We start from the raw sequence: 20,309 nt of genomic DNA, 5'->3' as shown, positions 1-20,309 counted from the left end.
CAAAACAAATCGAATGGATTCTTATTTCTCTAGTGGATAGGACGATTCTCACCTTAAAAAGAGAGAAAAACGATGATTTATGGAGTTTTCAAAACTGATTTCCAATCGATCGAATAAAGAGAGACGGAATTACTCTCTGTTAATGACGTTGAAACCAGATGCATTCTTTTGAGAAGATGATGTGAGGAGAGAAAACATCAGATTTTACTTATCACACCCCACTCACACCAGCACATCATTGATGTTAATGGGGTGTAAAAAAAATAGAAAAAATTAAACACTAGGGGCACCCAAAATTCCAGCAACTTGTGTGGTTAACAGAACTTTAAAAAAAAACTCTTTTTTTTTTTAAACTTTTTTTTTCTTTCTTGCTGTCAATGGACAGCACTACCTTTTGAAAAAATAAGTTTATTTTACTTAAAAAACAAGTTAAATACATAAAAAAAAAAATTTAAACAAAAACTAAGAAAATCAAAATGCTATCCATTGATCAATTGCCTACACCCTAAAAATGAAAAATAAATAAAAAGAAAACCCACACACGTAAAAGAATCAAGCATCATGATCCACCAATTATCATACTATCTCCAATAAAATCAATCATTCTGAAGCCCTTCATTATTTAGGGTCACGTTCGATAACCCTTGATTGACTCACAAGAACAGTATGTCGAAATCAAATATTTAAAATCAAAACACATGCTCAATAATTGAAAAATAAAATAAGGTAAAAAGTAACGAAAAACATAATAAACAAATAAACAAAGGAAAATTAACAAAATCTAGGTTATTTTAGCGATACTCCCATACTTGGGGTTTTTCAAGTTTGATCCTCAATGTCCCCAGCAGAGTCGCCACTGAAAGCGCCCTCGATCCGCGGGGTGCGTGGATCCGCTTTTGACCCTTGAGGTTTGGGAGTCGCCACCTAGTTATTACGGTCTAGGAACCGATCAATGACTCTAAACGGATAAAAACTAATCTAAAACAAAAAAAAAACTGAATTCGGGGATCATGTTACGGGATTGGAAGGTGTTAGGCACCAACCCTGCCCGGCCAAAGCCGGTCTCTACTAAATTCCCAAGTAAATTACATTGCTAAAACCTAGATAAAAATAAATAAAAATAAAAGGTTTACCTTTCCGATGGCAAGGACTTGGTTCCCTCAGATCTGACAAAAAGAACTCCTTGTACCGTGCTCCCTTGCTTCGTTCTGCTTCCGGATTTGACTTCGGATCTCCAAGGCAAGGTATCTCCTTGTTTTTGAATCTGAACTCTTCAAGTTCGTTGTGGATTTGGGGATGTTTTTAGAAGGCTTTTGGGTGTTTTCTAGACTAAAATTGAAGGAGGGATGTTAGCTAAGGAGTTGGGGCTCCAAAACTAGGGTTTATGGGGGGCTAGGGGAGCTTCTAGACCTACTTATCTTAGGTTTATTATTTGATACGAAAATAGGGTGTGAGCACCTCTATTTATAGATGTTTTTAGGGGTTGATCTGGATAGAGTTAGTGTTTAATTAGAGATCTTTTAATTAGAGTTGTGTTTTAGTTTGACTTGTTTTAGGTAGAATTGTGTTTTAATTAGAATTGTTTTAAGTAGAATTGTGTTTTAATTCAAATTGTTTTAGGTAGAATTGTTTTTAAGTTAGAACTCTATTAGATAGAGTTATTATTTAATTAGAATTCTATTATGACTTTTGATCTTATTTGATTGACTTTTAATGTTTTGACTTTAGTCTTAATTGATTGACTTTTAATATCTTGACTTTAGTCTTGCTTAATTGACTTTAATTTTGACTTCAGTCTCACTTGATTGACTTTAATACCTTGACCTTAGTCTTGCTTGATTTACTTTTAATTTTTGGAGAACCCCCCTCTAAAATATCTTTAATTCTTTGGACCCCCAAATGGAGGGGTCCTTAAAGAAATATCCCACGAACCCTCAACAATTTTGCCTGAGAGTCCGATTAATCGATTTTTTAGGTTCAAAATTTTAAATTAATTTCATTAATGTTTAAATTTAATTATTTAATGTTTTATTTATTAATTTCGAAATTTTTTATCATGAAAATTGTGAAATTACCGTTTTGCCCCCGAAGAGGACTTTTCACGTTTTAAGTCAGTTTTTGATGTTCTAGGATGTTTTAGAATCGGTTTTTTCGTAAGGAATTCAATGGAAATATTAGTTTTTTATTTATGAAATTTTTTGTGTGAAATGATTGTGAACTTTATGAGGGGCATTTTCGTAATTTTGTCAAATTCTGTTAAAATTGGTGAAATGATTTATTTGGTTCCGATTTGTCATTTTATGTGTTCGAGAGAGTTTTCCTAAGCGTAACGTAGGCTCTAGGGTTGTTTTGAGGTTAGGGGTATTTCGGTAATTTGGTAATTTTTAGTGATTTTTATCGTGAAGCTTCTTTTTGGTCTGCAAGATGATGATTTCTATGTTTCTGGGGTCGTACTTTCCTAGCGTAGCGTGGTTTCTAAGGTTTTGTCCATTCGAGATACCTCATCTGGATTTCTGAAACAAATCTGGTAACAAAGTAAGCAATGGAATACACATCCATCATTGGGAATCCTTGCGATCGGGTTGACGAGTTGATTAATCAGGCGGATGCAAAAATGGGGTGTCTACACTTAGTTTATTCCTCCTTTCTCACCCCTTTTGCAGCCTGTTCAAAAAGAGAAAAATTGTACCTTTTTTTCTTAGCCCGATCACCTAACCTAGGGGAGGGAATATTTGAACTACGTTTTGGTCTGATCCCAAAAATTTGGGTACGTAGGCAACCTGAGAAGTTACTTCAGGCCCGACCACATAAAAATAAAAAAATATATATAGATTCCCTGACAAAGGAAAAATCTAAAAAGAAAAAAATTCAAAAGAAAAAGAAATATCATTCAAAATGGGGAAGAAAGTTCAAGAAAAAATTTTAAATGAAATGCCATACAAGGGGCATTTGGGTTTTTGAGCCTCAAAATTCCTTTCTTTTTATGCCTAGTTCCAAGCCTACCTATAAAAGTCCTCCTAAGTACCGTGTGAAAAAGTCAATGAGGGTAGCGAAGCATGATCAGACAGTAATTCTAGAACTTCAGAAGAGAAGAAAAAGATTAAAAAAAATGATGAAGCCTGCTAAGTTGAAAACCCAAAAAGGGCGACTTAGGCAAAAATTAAGGCAAGCTCGCAAAGTTGAAAATCTGAAAGGACAACTTTGGCAACAATCAGAGCCAAGAAAAAAGAAAAAGCTCGCTAGATCGAAAACCTGAAAAGACAATCTAGGCAAAAGTTAGAGCAAGCTCGATAGATTGAAAACCTAGAAAGGCGATCTAGGCAAAAGTTAGAGCAATACAAAAAAAACAGAAGAAAATCCCAAGCTGAGAGCAGTTCGAGCTGAAACATCAGAAATCCGAATAATCAAGTTCAATACTCAGCTTAAACCAGGCATAGATTCAGAAGTCACAAGTATCTAGTCTACGATTGATCTGAAAATTCTTACTTCTCCAAGTGAACCAATGGAGAGAATGGTGAATTATATGATGTCTCAAAAGGAAATATTTTGTTCTCTTGAGCCTGACTCAAAATCTTTAATAAAATTAATCAAAATTAAAAGTTGGATCTTTATTGCGCTTGTGGTAATCAAATATTTCAAACCTTCATACAAGGGGCATTTTTTCTTTTTCCTCTAGATATGTAATTTCCCCCCTTATACAAGGGGCATCTTTTAATGATGTGTTCAATTATTTTTTAGCAATGTTAATCCTAAAAAAATAATGAGAACTTCAAATTTAAGGTTACCCTCTTGATAGCAGTTTTTCGAAAAAACTCTTGAGATTCAAACACAGGGTTTTAAATTCATAAAACTTTTGGATAAATCCTTGAGGTTCAAACAAAAGCACTTCGGATCTCACATTTGACTGTGCCCAGAGATCAACTAATATGGTATTTTTTCATTCCTAGATCCAATCATTCTTGGATTCGATCATTTCTCTTCCAGATTCAGTATATTCCAGATTTATCCAATTCACTCTGATCAGTCTTTTCCAAATTCATTCATTCTTTCCCAAAAGTCCTTCATTCCTTCGCCAATTTTGCTTAGATGCCGCCAAGGGTTATCTTGGATTATGCTCACAGTCCGCCAAGGTTTTTCTTGGAATTATGCTCAGATGCCGCCGAGGGTTTTCTCTAAACTATGCTCAGATGCCGTCAAGGGTTTTCTTGGAATTATGCTCAGATGCCGCCGAGGTTTTTTTCGGAACTATGCTCAGATGCCGCCAAGGGTTTTCTTGGAATTATGCTCAGATACCGCCGAGGATTTTCTCGGAACTATGCTCAGATGCCGCCAAGGGTTTTCTTCGAATTATGCCCAGATGCCGCCGAGGGTTTTCTCGAAACTATGCTCAGTTACCGCCGAGGGTTTTCTCGAAATTATGCTCAGATGCCGCCAAGGGTTTTCTTGGATTTATGCTCAAATGCCGCGGAGGGTTTTCTCGGAATTATGCTCAGATGCCGCCAAGGGTTTTCTTGGAATTATGCTCAGATGCCGCTGAGGGTTTTCTCGGAACTATGCTCAGATGCCACCAAGGATTTTCTTGGAACTATGCTCAGATGCCGCCGAGGGTTTTCTCGGAACTATGCTCAGATGCCGCCAAGGGTTTTCTGGAATTATGCTCAGATGCTGCCGAGGGTTTTCTCAGAACTATGCTCAGATGCCGCCAAGGGTTTTCTTGGAACTATGCTCAGATGCCGCCAAGGGTTTTCTTGGAATTATGCCCAGATGCCGCCGAGGGTTTTCTCGGAACTATGCTCAGTTACCGCCGAGGGTTTTCTCGAAATTATGCTCAGATGCCGCCAAGGGTTTTCTTGGATTTATGCTCAGTTTAAATTTACTTCATTTTTGACTCATTTCCAATTCAAACTCTTTGTAATCTATCTCAGATTTTGAACCCACACACTTGCACAGTTGTTACATCAGTCAAGGAGAATTTTCTAAAATTCAAGGATCTGACACTGCCAGTGAGAGCTCGCGTTCAAGGACCTGACATTTTTCTAGCTCGGGGAGAGTTTTACGCTTAAGGATCCCAACGCCCCGACGAATTGTTAAATCAGGCTGCAAAATGAACTGTCACTAGCTTTGGCATTCGGATATCGCACTATCTACCAAAATAGATTTGCTATCTAGTTTGCTTCAATCCTCTACCAAAGAGGGGCATCTGTAGACACCCCATTTTTGCATCCGCCTGATTAATCAAGTCGTCAATCCGATCGCAAAGGTTCCCAATGATGGATGTCTATTCCAATGCTTTATTTTGTTACCAGATATGTTTCAGAAATCCAGATGAGGTATCTCGAACTGACAAAACTTAGAAATCACGCTACGCTAGGAAAATATGACCCCAGAAACATAGAAATCATCATCTTGCAAACCAAAAAGAAGCTTTACGATAAAAATCACTAAAAATTATTAAATTACCAAAATACCCCTAACATCAAAACAGCCCTAGAACCTGCATTACGCTTAGGAAAACTCACTCAAACACATAAAACAACAAATTGAAATCAAGTAAACCACTTCGCCAATTTTCACAAAATTTGACAAAATTACTAAAATACCTCATAAAGTTCACGATCATTTCATAAAAAAAAACTTCATAAATGACAAAAACCAACATTCCCATTGAATTCTTTACCAAAAACTGATTCCAAAACATCCTGGACCATTAAAAAATGACTTAAAACGTAAAAAATCCTCTCCGAGGGCAAAATGATAATTTCACAATTTTAGTAATTAAAAATTTCGAAATTAATAAATAAATCATTAAATAATGTAAAGTGAAACATTAATAAAATTTATTATAAAATTTAAACCAAAAAATTGATCAATCAGGCTTTCAAGAAAAATTGTTGATGATTCGCAAGATATTTCTTTAAGGACCCCTCCATTTGGGGGTCCAAAGAATCAAAGATATAATAGAGGGAGGTTCTCCAAAAATTTAAAGTCAACCAAGCAAGACTAAAGTCAAGATACTAAAGTCAATCAAATAAGACCAAAGTCAAAATTAAAGTCAATTAAGTAAGACTAGAGTCAAGTATTAAAGTCAATCTCATAAGACTAAAGTCAAAACCCTAAATCAAAATCCTAATCTAAACTAATCAAGTCAATCTCATAAGACTAAAATCAAAATCCTAATCTAAACTAATCAAGTCAATCTCATAAGACTAAGGTCAAAACCCTAATCTAAACTAATCAAGTCAATCTCATAAGACTAAAGTCAAAACTCTAAAGACTAAGTCAAAACCCTAATTGAAACCCTAAAAGAAACCCTAATCAAACCCTAATGCTTTTAAAAACTTTATAAATAGGAGCCTCCACACCCTATTTTCGGATAAAAGAAAAAACCCTAGGAAAAGTAGGTAAAGAAGCCTCCATAGCCTCCCCAAAACTCTAATTTTGGAGCCCCAACTCCTTCCCTAACACCCCTACTCCGATTTTAGCCTCAAAAATACCCAAAAATCTCTCAAAAATATCTTAAAAATCCACAACAAATTCGAAGCACCCAGATCCAAGAAGGAGATACCTTACCTCAGAGATCCGGAGATAGAACGAAGTAAGGAATACGGTACAAGGAGCCATTCTCACCAGATCTGAGGGAATAGCACTTTTGCAGATCGAAGGTAAGTTTTTTTTTTTATTTTTTTAATCTAGGTTTGTCATTAGCGATGTTAAACTTTATTTGGGATAAGTAGAGTGGATATATGGACACGGACCGCCGGGGTCGGTGGTGGGTGCCTAACACCCAACCCCGTAACATGATCGTGAGTCCATTCGATTCGAATCTGTAGTAGTAGATTAGTTTTTATCCATTTTAGAGTCAGTTTGGTTCCTAGACCACAATAACTAGGTGGCGACTCTCAAACCTCACGGGTCAAAAGCGGATCTGCGCACCCCGCGGATCGAAGGCGCTTTCACCACCTAGTTTAGGTCTAGGAACCATAAATAACTCTAAACGGATATTGGTCGATCCACGGATCAAAGAGATGGGTAAGGGGTCAGATTACGGGTTTCAGAAGGTGTTAGGCACCGAACCCGTCCGATCAAGATGATCGGTCTCTATTACGATCCAAAATCATCCTATGGTCAACATACAAAGATTACAGTCAAGGTCACAGTCCAGTCATCATCATCAATTTATGTTGGGTTTTCCAACCAAATCCTATGGCTAAAAATTATCCCGATTATCACATGATCCTTCTTTGAATTCCACAAAATATGGAAGGGTTTGAAAAAAGCCCTAATCAGCTCCACGACCTGAAATCAATTAAGAAACTCCACCTGCACGCAAGTATTCTCAAACTGTCCAAAATAGGAAATCATGAGAATGTCCTAAATAGGAAGATTACAAATAGACCTGTCAAATTGGGACTTAATATTTCCAAATTAAGAACGTACAATTTCCTAAATTAGAATTCAAGAGATATATGTTAAATCCCCCCAAACTAAAAATTTAAAAAGATACATTTTCTAAATAGAACATTCCAAAATGTAAATTCCTAAATCTGAACCTTCTAAATATGAGAATGCAAAATCTTTTAAATTGGAAAATTTTTGAAATATGAAACTTCTAAATTAGAATTCTGTGAATGTACATTCTCCCAAAATAGAAAAAATCACGCAATCTCATGTTAGAAAGTTATCGAATACGTTTTTCAATAATCCACGAATAACCTTCAAAAAAAGAGAATTATATAAACAACGAAGTCCAAAATTAGAAGATTATGCACTTGCCAAAAATCACCAAATTGGAATTTTATCAAAAACAAAGAATCCGAGTTATCATACTTACCAAATTGGAGGTCCATAATTACCAACGCACACACAATCTCAAAATTTGAGGAAAAATCACACTCGGCCAATTTTCAAAATAATCAAACGGGCATGCATTCATGATTTTCGATCTTTTCAAAGGAATTATTAATCAATGACATGCATGTTCATCAAGTCAAGGGGTACATTAATCACATGAAAAAATATCAAAATTACACAAGGAGTTCGAATATCATCACAAAGCATGTAAATCGGAATTGAGTGTAATGATCATGATGATAAAAAAATTCCTTTAACCCTTCTAAAATGCAAAATAATAACAATAACAAATAAAGATGAAAAGGATGGAAACATGAAATATTCTCTTAACCTATCAACATGCAAAAGAGAAACAATATAAAAACGAAGCCTACGTAAAACAAAAATCATTCTTGACCTATAAATCTAAAAAAAATATAGAAACTACGTGAACTAAATCATCTACCTATCTTATCAAAAAGAGAAAAAAAAAAAAAACTTTAAAACATATATAAACAAAGGATAAAAACAGAAAATATATATATATGAAAGATTTTCCTAATCTTACTAATTACAAAAAGAAAATAAAAACGACACAAAATAAAATAAAAAATATCTTAATCCTAACGATATGCGGAGATAGATAAAAAACAATAAAAAAAAATACAAAGGGGGCAGATTTCCCCTCTATCAATATGCAATAAAAACACCTAAAAAAAACTAAGAAAATGTATAAAAAGTGTAATAAAACCCTCCCATGGCATCATAAAGAACCCATCTCATACCAAACTCCATGATGATCATGACGCTACAGATCAATGTAGAACTTCAATGTAGAGGCGAGTGTTAGCACACAAGTAGAGAGAGGAGATAAGGAAAACAGAGAATAAAATAAATTTAAAAAAAAAAATCACCTGTAGGATGAAACAATGTAGTCGTCTCCTTCAGATAGAATTCGAGGGCTTGTGCACGCTGTAAAGAGAGAAAGAGAATGGCTGCTAGGTGTTGGATGTTGCGGCCATGAGTCAAAAAGGGGGGGCTGAGCAGCAAGGTTGTAGTGGTTGTCACTGGTTTGATGGAGAGGAAGAGAGGAAGTTGCTGACTGTAATGGGTGCTATGGAGAACGTGAAACAGAGACGGAGAGGATCGAGGAGTGGCTGGACAGATGGCTGCAACAACCACGTTTTGCAGAGAGAGTTGTTGGAGGTGATGAAGACAGCACTATGGCTGCTTTGCAGTGCAGCGAGGATATTGCTAAGACGTGGTACAGTAGCCAATCGAAGGAGATGAAGGCTGGGGCGTTGCTGATTTTACAACAGCAGGCTGTATAGAGAGAGCCTCAAGATAACACAGATAAGAAATAATGGAGAGAGAGGCATGCAGTGAGAGAGGGAGACGAATCAGACCAGAGAGAGGGAGAGCCTACGTTCATTCTCTTGAGCAGCCAAGAGAGGGAGGCGTGTATGAAGAAGAGGCTGTAGGTCCGACCCTTTGAAAAAGAAAATGTTCTTCTTTTTATATAGAAACTCAGTTTCTATTTTTTTAGTTTTTTTTTCTTTCTAATTTTTTTTATTTCCTTTCTCCCTTTTTCTTTATTTAACACGTCTTTTACTTTGGGAGAATAGTGGTGGGGTGATCCCCCGCTACTCGTAGCACGATAGTCTCGAGTTGTGATGGGTCAATTCTAGCTTTAAAAAATTTTGTTCTAAATTTTATTGATTTAATTTTAATTATATTGGTTTAATTGTTTAACTTTTGATTTGATTTTAATTTTTTAATTTTGAATTGGATTTTAAAAATTTTTTAATTTTAAATTTTAATTGTTTAATTTCGAATTAGATGTTAATTGTTTAATTTGAAGTTTTAATTGTTTAATTTTTAATTAGATCTTAAATTTTAATTGTTTAACTTTGAATTAGCTTTTAATTGTTCAATTGTGAATTAGATTTTAAAATTTTTTATTTTGAATTAAATTTTATTTGTTTAATTTTAAGTTTTAATTGTTTAATTTTTGAATTAGATGTTAATTGTTTTACTTTTAAGTTTTAATTGTTTAATTTTGAATTAATTGTTTAATTTTAAGTTTTAATTGTTTAATTTTTTGTTTGATTTTAATTTTTAATTTTAAGTTTTAATGGTTTAATTTTTTATTTGATTTTAATTTTTATTATATTTTCCTAAGGATCGAGATCTCTAAGTTGAGTTTGGAGGTCGAGGGGTATTTCGGTCATTTTTATGATTTTTCTTAAATTTCTCTGTTTTCTTCGATTTGGGTCTCGTTAGACTCGAAATCATATTCTAAGTGCAATGGAGGTAGTTTCGAGAACTTTCGGAGGTCCGAAATTCATGAAGGGTATTTTCGTCATTTTATCAATTTTTGCAGATTTTTACGAATTTTAACGTGAAATTTCTTTCAGTTTCAATGTGATTATTTCTATGTTTCAAAGTCGTATTTTCCTAGCGTAGCGAGGTCTCTAGGTTATCAAACTGTGTAGCGAACCTAAGCGTACGTGCTTGCTAAATTGGGTGTAACGTGTAGCAATCCTAAGCGTACGTAAATTTCTATGTTGAGTCGTAACGAGTAGGAGAGATGAAAAGAGTGAAAATGGAAGGAATCAGGGATAGTAATCACAAGCCTTCGAGTTCTTTGTGATCACCATTAGGAATTCACGGTAATCCGGTGACGAATTGTCGAATTGGGAAGATGCAAAAATGGGGTGTCTACAACTATCACTATGTGAAAAAAGCCCATATTTGACGGTCTTAGCCCGTCAAATTTTGAGAAATTTGACGGACCCTCCCGTCAAATATGCTCGTCAAATATTCTCTTGTAGAATTTTTTTTTTGACGGCCCTAGTCTATCAAATATTTTCTCGTAGAATGGGCTTCAAAAAAAAAAAAAAACATTAATCCATAGAATATGACCGTCGAATATGGAGGTTTAACAAACAATAAGACGGTCCTCTAAGTCACCAATCACAATAAATGAAATAATAATAAAAAAAATCAAAAAAATAACAAACAAAATAAAAATCATAAAACAAGCTCCAAATTAAACTAAATAACTCAAAATTCATATTATATATTGAAATTTCATTACTAAACAAGCTTTAGTTGAAGCAATTGAGCAGTTACAAATGAAATTACGTCACATAATTGTTTGGAAATAAAACACGATTAGAAGTAAATGATCGTGATGCCCATGATCTCTTCTGGCTCTCTCCGCCTCTTATTTTCCTCAAGGTTTGGATTTCCCCCACATGTTACTGTTCTGAAAGAAATCCTAATAGCGATCTCATACCTACACGGAAAAGATTTGGTATATCGAGATATCAACCCAAAGTAATAGAAGAACATAGCTAGATTTTATTCACAAATGTTAAAAAATAAGAAATATGCTACCAAAATTGCTAGAACATGGTTCTATGTTAAGAGTGGCCTAAAGTGCTACAATGGATCTATATTGGGAGTGAGAGAATTATCAAAATGTAGAAATTGAACTATACTAACCATATTGAAGGAAAGTCTTAAGTGAAACTGCAAGAACAAGTCATTTGAGAATAACAAACAACTCAAACCCAAAATCAAGAAATCTAAGAAACAGGATCTTCGCCTAATCAATAAATGTCCAAATTAATTAATATTGGCAGATACAAATTCTTCACGAATTCGGGAAAAACAAGTAAGAAACTACTCCATAAATAGCATAAAGAAAGATTCAAAGTCAATTTAGTGGCGGATCTCAATATCCGCTGCAATAGGTCAATTTTTTTAATTAATAGAATATAGTACATATAGCAGCGGATCTTACTAGCCGCTGCAATATTTCGATTTTTTAATGAATAGAAAATACTACCTATAGCGGTGGATCTTAATATCCGTTGCAATAGATCAAATTATAATTAATAAAATATACTACATATAGCAACGGATCTCACTATCTGCTACAAGAGATCCATTTTTAATTACTAAAATATACTACATATAGTGGCGGATCTTTATATCCGCTGCAATAGATCAATTTTTAGAAAATAGAATATAATACTTATAGAGGCATAATATTATCCACTGCTGTAAGTTTTTTTTTTTTCATATATATATATATATATATATATATATATATATATATATATATATTATACATTTAACCTATGTCCTCCTACCTAGGTACATTGAAAACTCAAAAAAAAAAGAGCATGCAAAGAACAGAAAAGAGAAATGTAAAAGCCTTTAGTATAATAGATAAAATATAATATTATCCGCTATGTACATTGATAACTCTTCTATCAGACCAAATTCTCTCTAAAATCAATAGAAGCCTTTAGTAAGACTATTGCCCAGTGTTTGTATATGTAAAACAGCATGCATAGAATAGAAAAGACATACAACAGTCAGCAAGAAAACAATTCAAAGTTTGATATACCCAATAATCTCCACTTGTATCTACAAAATGCAAACTTTATTTTTGAAATACAAGTATTTATTTATTTATTTATTTATTGAATGACAAGTTGCAGAAACACTAGTATTGCAGAGAATGAAAACCAATCAAAGAGAAATGATAAGTTGCAAACCAAACAAAGAGAAATGAAATATCAATTGAATCCAAATTTAACCACTTAGCACAAAGCATAGAGATAAAAACAGACATAATTGAAAAGTGGCCCATCAAAGCAGTAAATATACCGGAAGATAATGATCTGCCTGGGTTTCTGTCCTTTGCATGTTTGATAAAATTCAATCAGCAACTCCCTGAAATCCAAAGCAAAGCCCAACTTCAGCAACAAGGTGGAGTTAAAAACACCAAATTATTTGAACTTGCAAAACTAAAGATCTACAAAACCCATATAATATTTAGATAGGGAAAGCACCATTTTGTCCGATTAAAACAACCAGATTATAATAATAAGTGTTTCTTGTTGTTCTTGAGATAATGATAAGATGACACAATAGTGGAAGTGGTAGTGGTAATGAAAATGGTAACATGATATAGAAATAGTAGTAGTAATAGTAGAGTTGTTTCAAAAGCGAACTAATAATGCCATCATCCTCCCCATTTGGTAGTGGTTTGTACAAAGAGTCAATCATCTCCACCTTTGGGGACTATGTTCGTACAGATGCCCTGTATGTTGAAATCAAGGGCCAAGATCTTGAACGAACAACCTGGGAATTTCAACATGATGCATCAACAATGTCAGTTAAGCACTAGCAGCCCAACTGAAAGGAAACAATACTGCAAGGACATGGTGGGATTACAGCGGCTATGGAGGGGATGTGTGATTGACCGGGAGACCCGTGAGAAACATCCATTCCTAAGATCATAGTTGGAGTTTCATTGATAAGCAGAATACATGGTGCATGCTCGATGGACAATAAAGAGTTCACACCCCCAAGCTGCAAAAGGAAAGAAACAAGTACAGGAGATAACAAAAAGAAATGAATAAAATGGAATATCATAAGGGGGGGAATGACAGATTGGATATGTACAAAAACTTTCAGCTCCACTTTACCTTGGAATTGATTTTCAGGAGTACATTTGTGAGGTACTGATCATTAATTTTCGTAGGGGAGATGCACTGTGTGAAGATTCCCATTTCATGAAGGTTCTTCTTCTTCCAACGTCCTAGATAGTGGGAAAATACAATTTTTTTTACAAATGGACTGAAAAGAAAAGAAGCAAATCTTGGAAAATAAGTTAAAATTCTACCGTATATATCACAATTTTTCCGCTCCGTCAAAACACAAAGTAGAAATTCAGGAGGACTAGGGAGCTTTATTCGGATCTGTTCGAACATCTTTTCAACTCTTACAACAGCACTGGATCTCCTCTACTGGGGATCTTCCTCAATCAATGAATCTGGACACTCAATATGCTGCAAAGAAACGATGCATACATAATATATAAGTCAATGAAACTAAGAATGCAACGCAACATACACAACATAAAAATGATTTAACCCACAATTCCTTTATTTCTTCCACAGTTAATTAGCTCCCGAGAAAGATGACTGGTTTCACAACACATGGAGAAGTTGACAAATGTCCACCGTTTGATTTCAATTGGTGTCAATAGTTTCTTCAAAAGAGAAAAAACTTGAGTTCAATCTTATAATCAAAGAACACAACACACTTGAAGAGAAAAAAATGAATTGCTCAATTTGTGCGAGTATCATGTGTTAAATGATCACCTCTTCTACAATAGGAAATAAAAAAGAAAAACAAGTTACTCCTTAAGGAGCACTTCCTTTGTTCTTGTAATTTCTAAATTCCTGCAATATGATAGAAAAAAAAAATGTGCTGCCGGCAGACTGGATTCCTCCATTCCACTCTCAGTTACTCTTCAGTGATTCTCTTGAGAAGGCATATGGTGGCTAATGAAACAAAGATCCCTTTCAAGAAAAATAAATGCAAGAATCATCGACCTAAATTAATTGTGGACTTGCCCAAAAATTAAGTATCATTTGAAAAAGAACTTTACGATCAAACAATAAAAAAGACATAACAAAATTCATATAAAGGACCTAAATCCATTAGGGTGAGAAGTATAGTAAAAAAGTTTACCTTACAAAGATTATCATCACTCCCAGAATATATGAGATGACCAGTTTCATCAGCAAAGCATACCGTGTTAACATCAGACTGCAAGGGATATAACAATTAGATTTCAGTATGTCAGTTCCAAGAGGTAACCACTACTTAATAAATGCATTCCCAATCGTCAAAAAAACAATTTATCTGAAGAAAAGTTAAAAAGCAATAGTGTTAAGCAACCATATCAAATAACGTTGCACTAACAGAGAACTTGCATGTACAAGTAAATAAAGGGATAGAATACATAGATTTGAACCACGATAATCTCACGTGTTATATTTCGAATTTTGCACTTCTCAAATACCACAGGTGCACCTGAAGGATAAACTCATCGGTCATCAAGTGCAGATGAAGTGTGAGTCAGAATGTGTACAGAAAAGCACAATAAGTAATTAAATCAAAATAAAGAGCAACGGGAAAAACAAATAGATGACCTTTTGTATACAAATCTCATTAATGCAGCCCGTAAAATTTGTTAACCTTCTCTCATTTGTTAGGTTCTTTTGAGGGGGATCTGAACCTCGGTATTTTGAGTATCGAAGTTTTAAAAAAACAATTAGTCCACAATCCATATGAACCAATTATGCTCTAAAGTTGATACACAAGGTTCGATTGCAGTTGCTTATGAGAAAGAAAAAAAGAAGGTATCATCCGGTACGGACCAATATGGAATCATGCTTTGGATTAGCAAACATGGTTATATCTAGTTACCACAAACAGTTAGTATATAAGAACACTCTTTTGATGATACTTTATCCTACAGTAATGAGAGAATTTTCTTTGTTCTTAAGCAGAAAATTCTCAATCAGATACATTTCAGCATGCAATCCGCTATGGAAGCCAACATATGCAAGAAGGGAAATTTATTTTCATGAACACTCTTTTGCTGACCATCAAGTTATCTTCTTTGATCTATAAAGCAATTTGATGCCTCTAAGAATGCAGTCTAGTTGTCACCATGACAACAGAGTTGTTGATGCCATAAGCACTGCAAACTGGATTGAAAGTGGTGATCTTTACCTGAAACAACATAGAAGAAAATCAGAATTAGAATCAGAATCAAACCTTATCCAAGGGGTATGGTTGAAGTTGACGCAACCTCTGAGTTCCTTGAAGAGATAATCGTGCATCAATCGGTCAGAAATCACCTTCAAAAAGATGAGACTATAATGATTTTGAGATCCTTGGCATTCCTCTTTAAAGAATTGGTTCAAAAGCCATCGATCAATATGCATCTCCCAAATCACACACCAAGAATGGTGGAGACGTCTACCTGTTGTTTCATAGAGATATCACACTCTAAGAGTACATGTTCAAGGGCATACTCTAAGTTCTTGGAAGATCAGCAGATCCTGCCCCTGCCAAAAATAAATAAATAAATAAAGATCAAGAAAGAGATGGTTGGGCCGTCTAACAGTGGTAAAGAAGAAAAAAACTGGGGGGAGAATTCTAGCCATGGGATACATAAGCTCTTAAAAAAAATTAACAATTACGAGAGGAAGGATTTACAAAAGTCCTAGTTGTAGCAAAATAGAAAACAGGAAATCAAGGAAAAATATGGAGCCATGGCGAATTGGTGGCTGCAGCACTAAGTTTGTTTTTTGAGAAAAGAAGAGAAAAAGAGTAAAATCATGATACAGATGAGAGACGCTTGGAAGAAGGTACATAAGGGAGCAAGGCTAGTCTTACTAACTTAGTTACTATGTCATGAATATAAAATGAGACTGCATTCTGATGGACTGAGACTTGATAATTATGTTGCCTATGTATGGAAAATATATGCAGGTACATTGTGGGTGTAGAACACAACTTTGAAGTGTTAGGAAACTAATACAATCTGTAAGTGTGACTGTATGTGTGGATCATCAATCAAGTCGTATCAACTCACTCGCCAAAAGCATTTAAGCCTTGCCCCCTTGCTTGCTTACCCATGTCATCAACTATGATAAATCTTACAATGCCATAAAAACCCCTAGAACCTCAAGGACATCCATTTGAATGCAATGGATATCTTTGTCTCATCCAAACCCCTAAATCCTATTAAATATTACAATTATCATGGTATGGTATAACTGATTGGAAATCTAAATTGTAAATCCAACTCCAAAACCCCTTTGAAATGGTCTCATAATCTGAAGTGGTAGAAACCTTCAAGGTCAAAGATATATCTGACTAAATGATACTAGAATGACTAAATTGAATTTGAGTTAGTTTACAAACTAAACAAGACATCTGGACTACCTGATGGTATAATGCACAAAGCTGTTTCTATTGCTCCCATTTTTATTTTATTTTTTGGTTAGGTGGTTTCTATCATTCCCATGATGGAGGATGAATCGCAAAGTGCAGGCAAGGCAAAACTCAAGAGATTCGATTGTGCTTGCATTTTGAATTGCAATAGCAAGGAAAGGCTTGAGCCATTTCTTCTTCCCTAGGCTCATGCAGATCTTGTTCAAGCAAGGTGTCATCTCTCCATCACATATCCATTTCAACAGAAAGAACAGTCCTTCAGGAAAAACTGATTCAATCTTTCCTTCAAAAAATTTCATCTTCGCATCTTAACTGGAATAATGGGGTGTGATACGACTAAACCCTGGGGAACAAACTCTAGGCAACTGGTCCAAGACCAATTCCAGAAATAAGCTCTTACATTCTTCTTGAATGCTTGACTCAATTATTGAATGTGGAACAGAGTGAAGCCACTTCGCTCCACAATCATACTTCCATCGGGGAATTTTCTAGAAAAACAAGAAGGCTACAACCTAATATAGATTCCAACATGACACTAGGACTTACAGGTAAAGAAGATTGTAATAAAAAACTATGAAGGATAAACACTGAAGAGAAAGAGGGGGGTTTGGGGGCAACTACAAGAATTCAAAGTTAATTTATCAAATACAATTCAGAGTTGAAATATGGCATTGATCCCACGACCAACATAAAATTTAAACCAGAATGGTATGTGATGGACAATTATAATAAATTTTCCATGCAAAATCAAACAAAAACCAAAAAGAATGCAACATTTACACAAAATTCAGCAGCTAGAGGGAACCAAATTTATTTTTAAGCATTTTACGATTCAACTTGCTTCAACCTAAAACAAAGTTTTTGTGGTGTGGTTCCCAAATTGAGATATCCTAATTCAATTGAAGTTGATATTAAGTAAATTTCAGAGTCAAGGGTAAAAAGATTAAGAGGTGTGCACAAAGGACACATCTAAAGTTATTTTTCAGCATTTTACGATTCTACTTGCTTCGAGGTCTAGTTCATGGCTGATACATGAATCTTTCAAAAAGAGCATTGAGTCTCACAGACGTGTCATCTTGTCTACCACATGACGCTTATCAAGAACAATACAGAGATTATGAGATAAATACCAACAGAGAAGAAATCCACTCCAATTCGTTAAAAGCAATTAAACAAAAATCAATAGAAAAGAGTAGTCAACTATTGGCGCTCATTAAAAACATAACCAAAGAACTATAAGCTCAAACACGAAAGACCTCCAGTTATGTCTTTGGAAAGGAACTCCACTAGGGAAAATACAGATTCAACCTTCAGACAAGAAGAAATGGCATACATATAATGTTTGACCATATACATTTACCTCATCCAATGAATACTTGTACATCTAATAAAAACAGAGTCACTTGTATATTCTTCTGACTTTTGTCTAATGTGGCATTTCAGAAATGAATAGAAGACATGGTGTTAAAATCATCAAAAGATGGACAAAAAGTGTGAAAGATTTAAAGTGAACCTTAAGCATAATAATTGAACTACCTGTATGACTAAATTGGATTTTTTTCAAGAACAAATGCTAGCTTCCTATAACAAAAGTCCAATCTACAATCTACATGGCTATGATTTCTCAAGGATCTGACCATCTAATTCAACATTTGGAAACCAATTTCATAGAATCCACCTTTAAAACATCAAAATAATACAAAATGAATCACTAAAAGAATCAAAGATAGATTTAATCGTAAGACGCACTAGTAAACCAACAAATCATCATCGAATTTACAATCGATTCTCTTCAAATCGAGATTTACAGTCGATCATACCTTGAAGAGTGAGAACACCTTAGCAGAAACTCAGCTTCCAATCTAAGACGACGGATTGTGACAGAGATCGAAACCTTAGAGAGTTCAATCCGATTGCGTGAGAGAAATCGAAACCCTAGAGACTTCAAATCTGATTGCGATTGCGTCAGAGAGATATGGAAGTGAGAGAGATCTATCGAGGGAGCAGATCGAAAGAGAGATCGATCAAATAGAGTGGGAGATGAGATCTATCGAGGGAGACAGATCGATCGAGGGAGATTGTGAGAGAGAGAGATGGAGAGGTCGATGGATCAAGAGAACGACTGTGAGAAAGAGATGAAGAGGTCGATCGATTGATGAGAATGAGAGAGAGACAGAAAGAAGAGAGTGAGATGATCGATCGATCGATGATGAGTGAGAGATGAGATCGTGAGAATGAGAGAGTGAGAGTGAGAATGAGTGAAATCGTGCGAGAGATGGGAAACGTGGTTCGAAGACCGCGGAATTTTAGTATTAAAAAATTGACGGGGCCATACCCATCAATTTTTTCCCTTAAAATTGGGGATTTTCACGTTGTGTATCCAATGTTTTAAAACCATTTATAAGTTAAAATGTTGGACTATCCAGCGAGTTGAACTGCCCATTATGTTCTGCAAAACTCTTAATTCGTTGGGCTGTCCAACAAGTTATTAAAACGATAGACAATATAGAATTTTTTTTGTAATTAATAAAATATTTAACCATCTTTTTGTAATTTTTTGCATCTTGGATCTCCATTTAATTTCTTTCTTAACATTATGATCATACTTTTAGACTAGAGTTTATTTATTCTAGTGGTGGTATGTGTAAATCAAGGAATTTTGTAGGATGGTCCGCAAGATCTCCATCTATGTTAAAGAGGAGGTCTAGAAGATGAACTTGGAGAGTATGAATCTGATAAACGAGGAAAGTCTGGTTGTGATAAATTAAAGAATGGGTACTAAAGAAACAAAATCTCTTCTCCATAAGGATGCGGCTAGCCTCAAAAACTACTTGGTTTTCCTTACATGGCTGGCATGGTTGGTAAGTTTTCATGTTCAGAAATAATCAAAGCATTTCGTGATCCTCTTGTTATGACCAAAAACTTCATTAATTTCACTTCAACTGGATACATAAATTGTAGATGCAATAGAAATTGGAGTTTCTTAAATTATCTCTTTTAACGTGTATGGCATCGTTCGAGCTATGCTCTTGTTGATTTATCTATTTCTTAAATTACCTATTTTGATTGATTTATCTATAGGAAAATGGCATGTCCAATGGCCAAGAGGACGGCTTGCCCAATGGCTTAGTAAGTTGGAAATTTCTTTTCAGTTTTCTTTCAATTTCTGATAAATCTTTCTTGATTTTCACATAAGATTTTTTATATTGTGCATCAGTAACAATGTACTAAGTAACATTGGTTGTTGTACAGGTGGGTATGATATGGAAGAAAAGGCAACTAAGACTTATGATTTAGCTGCACTCAAGTACTAGGGTCCTTCAACTCATATAAATTTCCCTATAAGTGGGTTTAGTTTTCTCATGTAAAGGTTCTTTATTCCTTTTGTAACTATAGAAGATCAACATGATCAAAACCAGCTTTTATATTTATTTAATTTTTCTTTTTATATTCTACAAAGCACATATGAGAAAGAACTTGAATAGATGAAGAACATGACAAAACAGGAATTTGTAGCCACCTTAAACAGTTATCCTCTCATGTATATGAACTCTATGCCATCGACAATCATTATGGTGGCCTAGTTGGTCGTCACTACTCTACAGATGAATTTGGGACAGAGGAAAGTGGAGCGTAGG

General features: G+C 34.8%; 1 protein-coding gene across 24 annotated transcripts; it reads right to left on the bottom strand.

The window, feature by feature from the left end:
- Nucleotides 1-10,882: 10,882 nt before the first annotated feature.
- On the bottom strand, nucleotides 10,883-18,859 carry LOC147410895 (protein argonaute 16-like). Of its 24 annotated transcripts, none has more exons than XR_015178141.1 (11): nucleotides 18,492-18,859; nucleotides 15,521-15,779; nucleotides 15,313-15,441; nucleotides 14,392-14,469; nucleotides 13,793-14,219; nucleotides 13,538-13,703; nucleotides 13,341-13,453; nucleotides 13,087-13,224; nucleotides 12,925-12,993; nucleotides 12,480-12,582; nucleotides 10,883-11,131 (listed from the first exon to the last, which is right to left on the bottom strand). XR_015178141.1 is itself a non-coding variant. In XM_086441455.1 (10 exons), exons 6-9 carry the CDS (start codon nucleotides 13,623-13,625, stop codon nucleotides 12,934-12,936), a joined length of 399 nt encoding a protein of 132 aa, XP_086297581.1. In that variant the 5' UTR covers nucleotides 13,626-13,703; nucleotides 13,793-14,219; nucleotides 14,392-14,469; nucleotides 15,313-15,441; nucleotides 15,521-15,779; nucleotides 18,492-18,859; the 3' UTR covers nucleotides 10,883-11,131; nucleotides 12,517-12,933. The 24 variants fall into 24 exon arrangements, 1 of the variants encoding a protein (XP_086297581.1); XR_015178115.1 differs by having other exon boundaries at nucleotides 12,517-12,582; XR_015178128.1 differs by having other exon boundaries at nucleotides 12,517-12,582; nucleotides 12,864-13,224.
- Between the last annotated feature and the right edge of the window lie 1,450 nt (nucleotides 18,860-20,309).

This window comes from Akebia trifoliata, chromosome 1, assembly GCF_017979445.1.
Source record: "Akebia trifoliata isolate Shusen 1 chromosome 1, ASM1797944v1, whole genome shotgun sequence".
Lineage (NCBI taxonomy): Eukaryota > Viridiplantae > Streptophyta > Magnoliopsida > Ranunculales > Lardizabalaceae > Akebia > Akebia trifoliata.
This window is presented reverse-complemented; position numbering and strand designations above follow the sequence as displayed.

Excerpts from the sequence above, each read along its gene's own strand:
- LOC147410895 (XM_086441455.1), bottom strand. The coding sequence starts at position 13,625 with ATGTTCGAACAGATCCGAATAAAGCTCCCTAGTCCTCCTGAATTTCTA. Across the intron at positions 13,454-13,537 it reads GAAAAATTGTGATATATACG|GACGTTGGAAGAAGAAGAAC; the intron begins GTAGAATTTTAA and ends CCCACTATCTAG. Across the intron at positions 13,225-13,340 it reads TCCTGAAAATCAATTCCAAG|CTTGGGGGTGTGAACTCTTT; the intron begins GTAAAGTGGAGC and ends TTCCTTTTGCAG.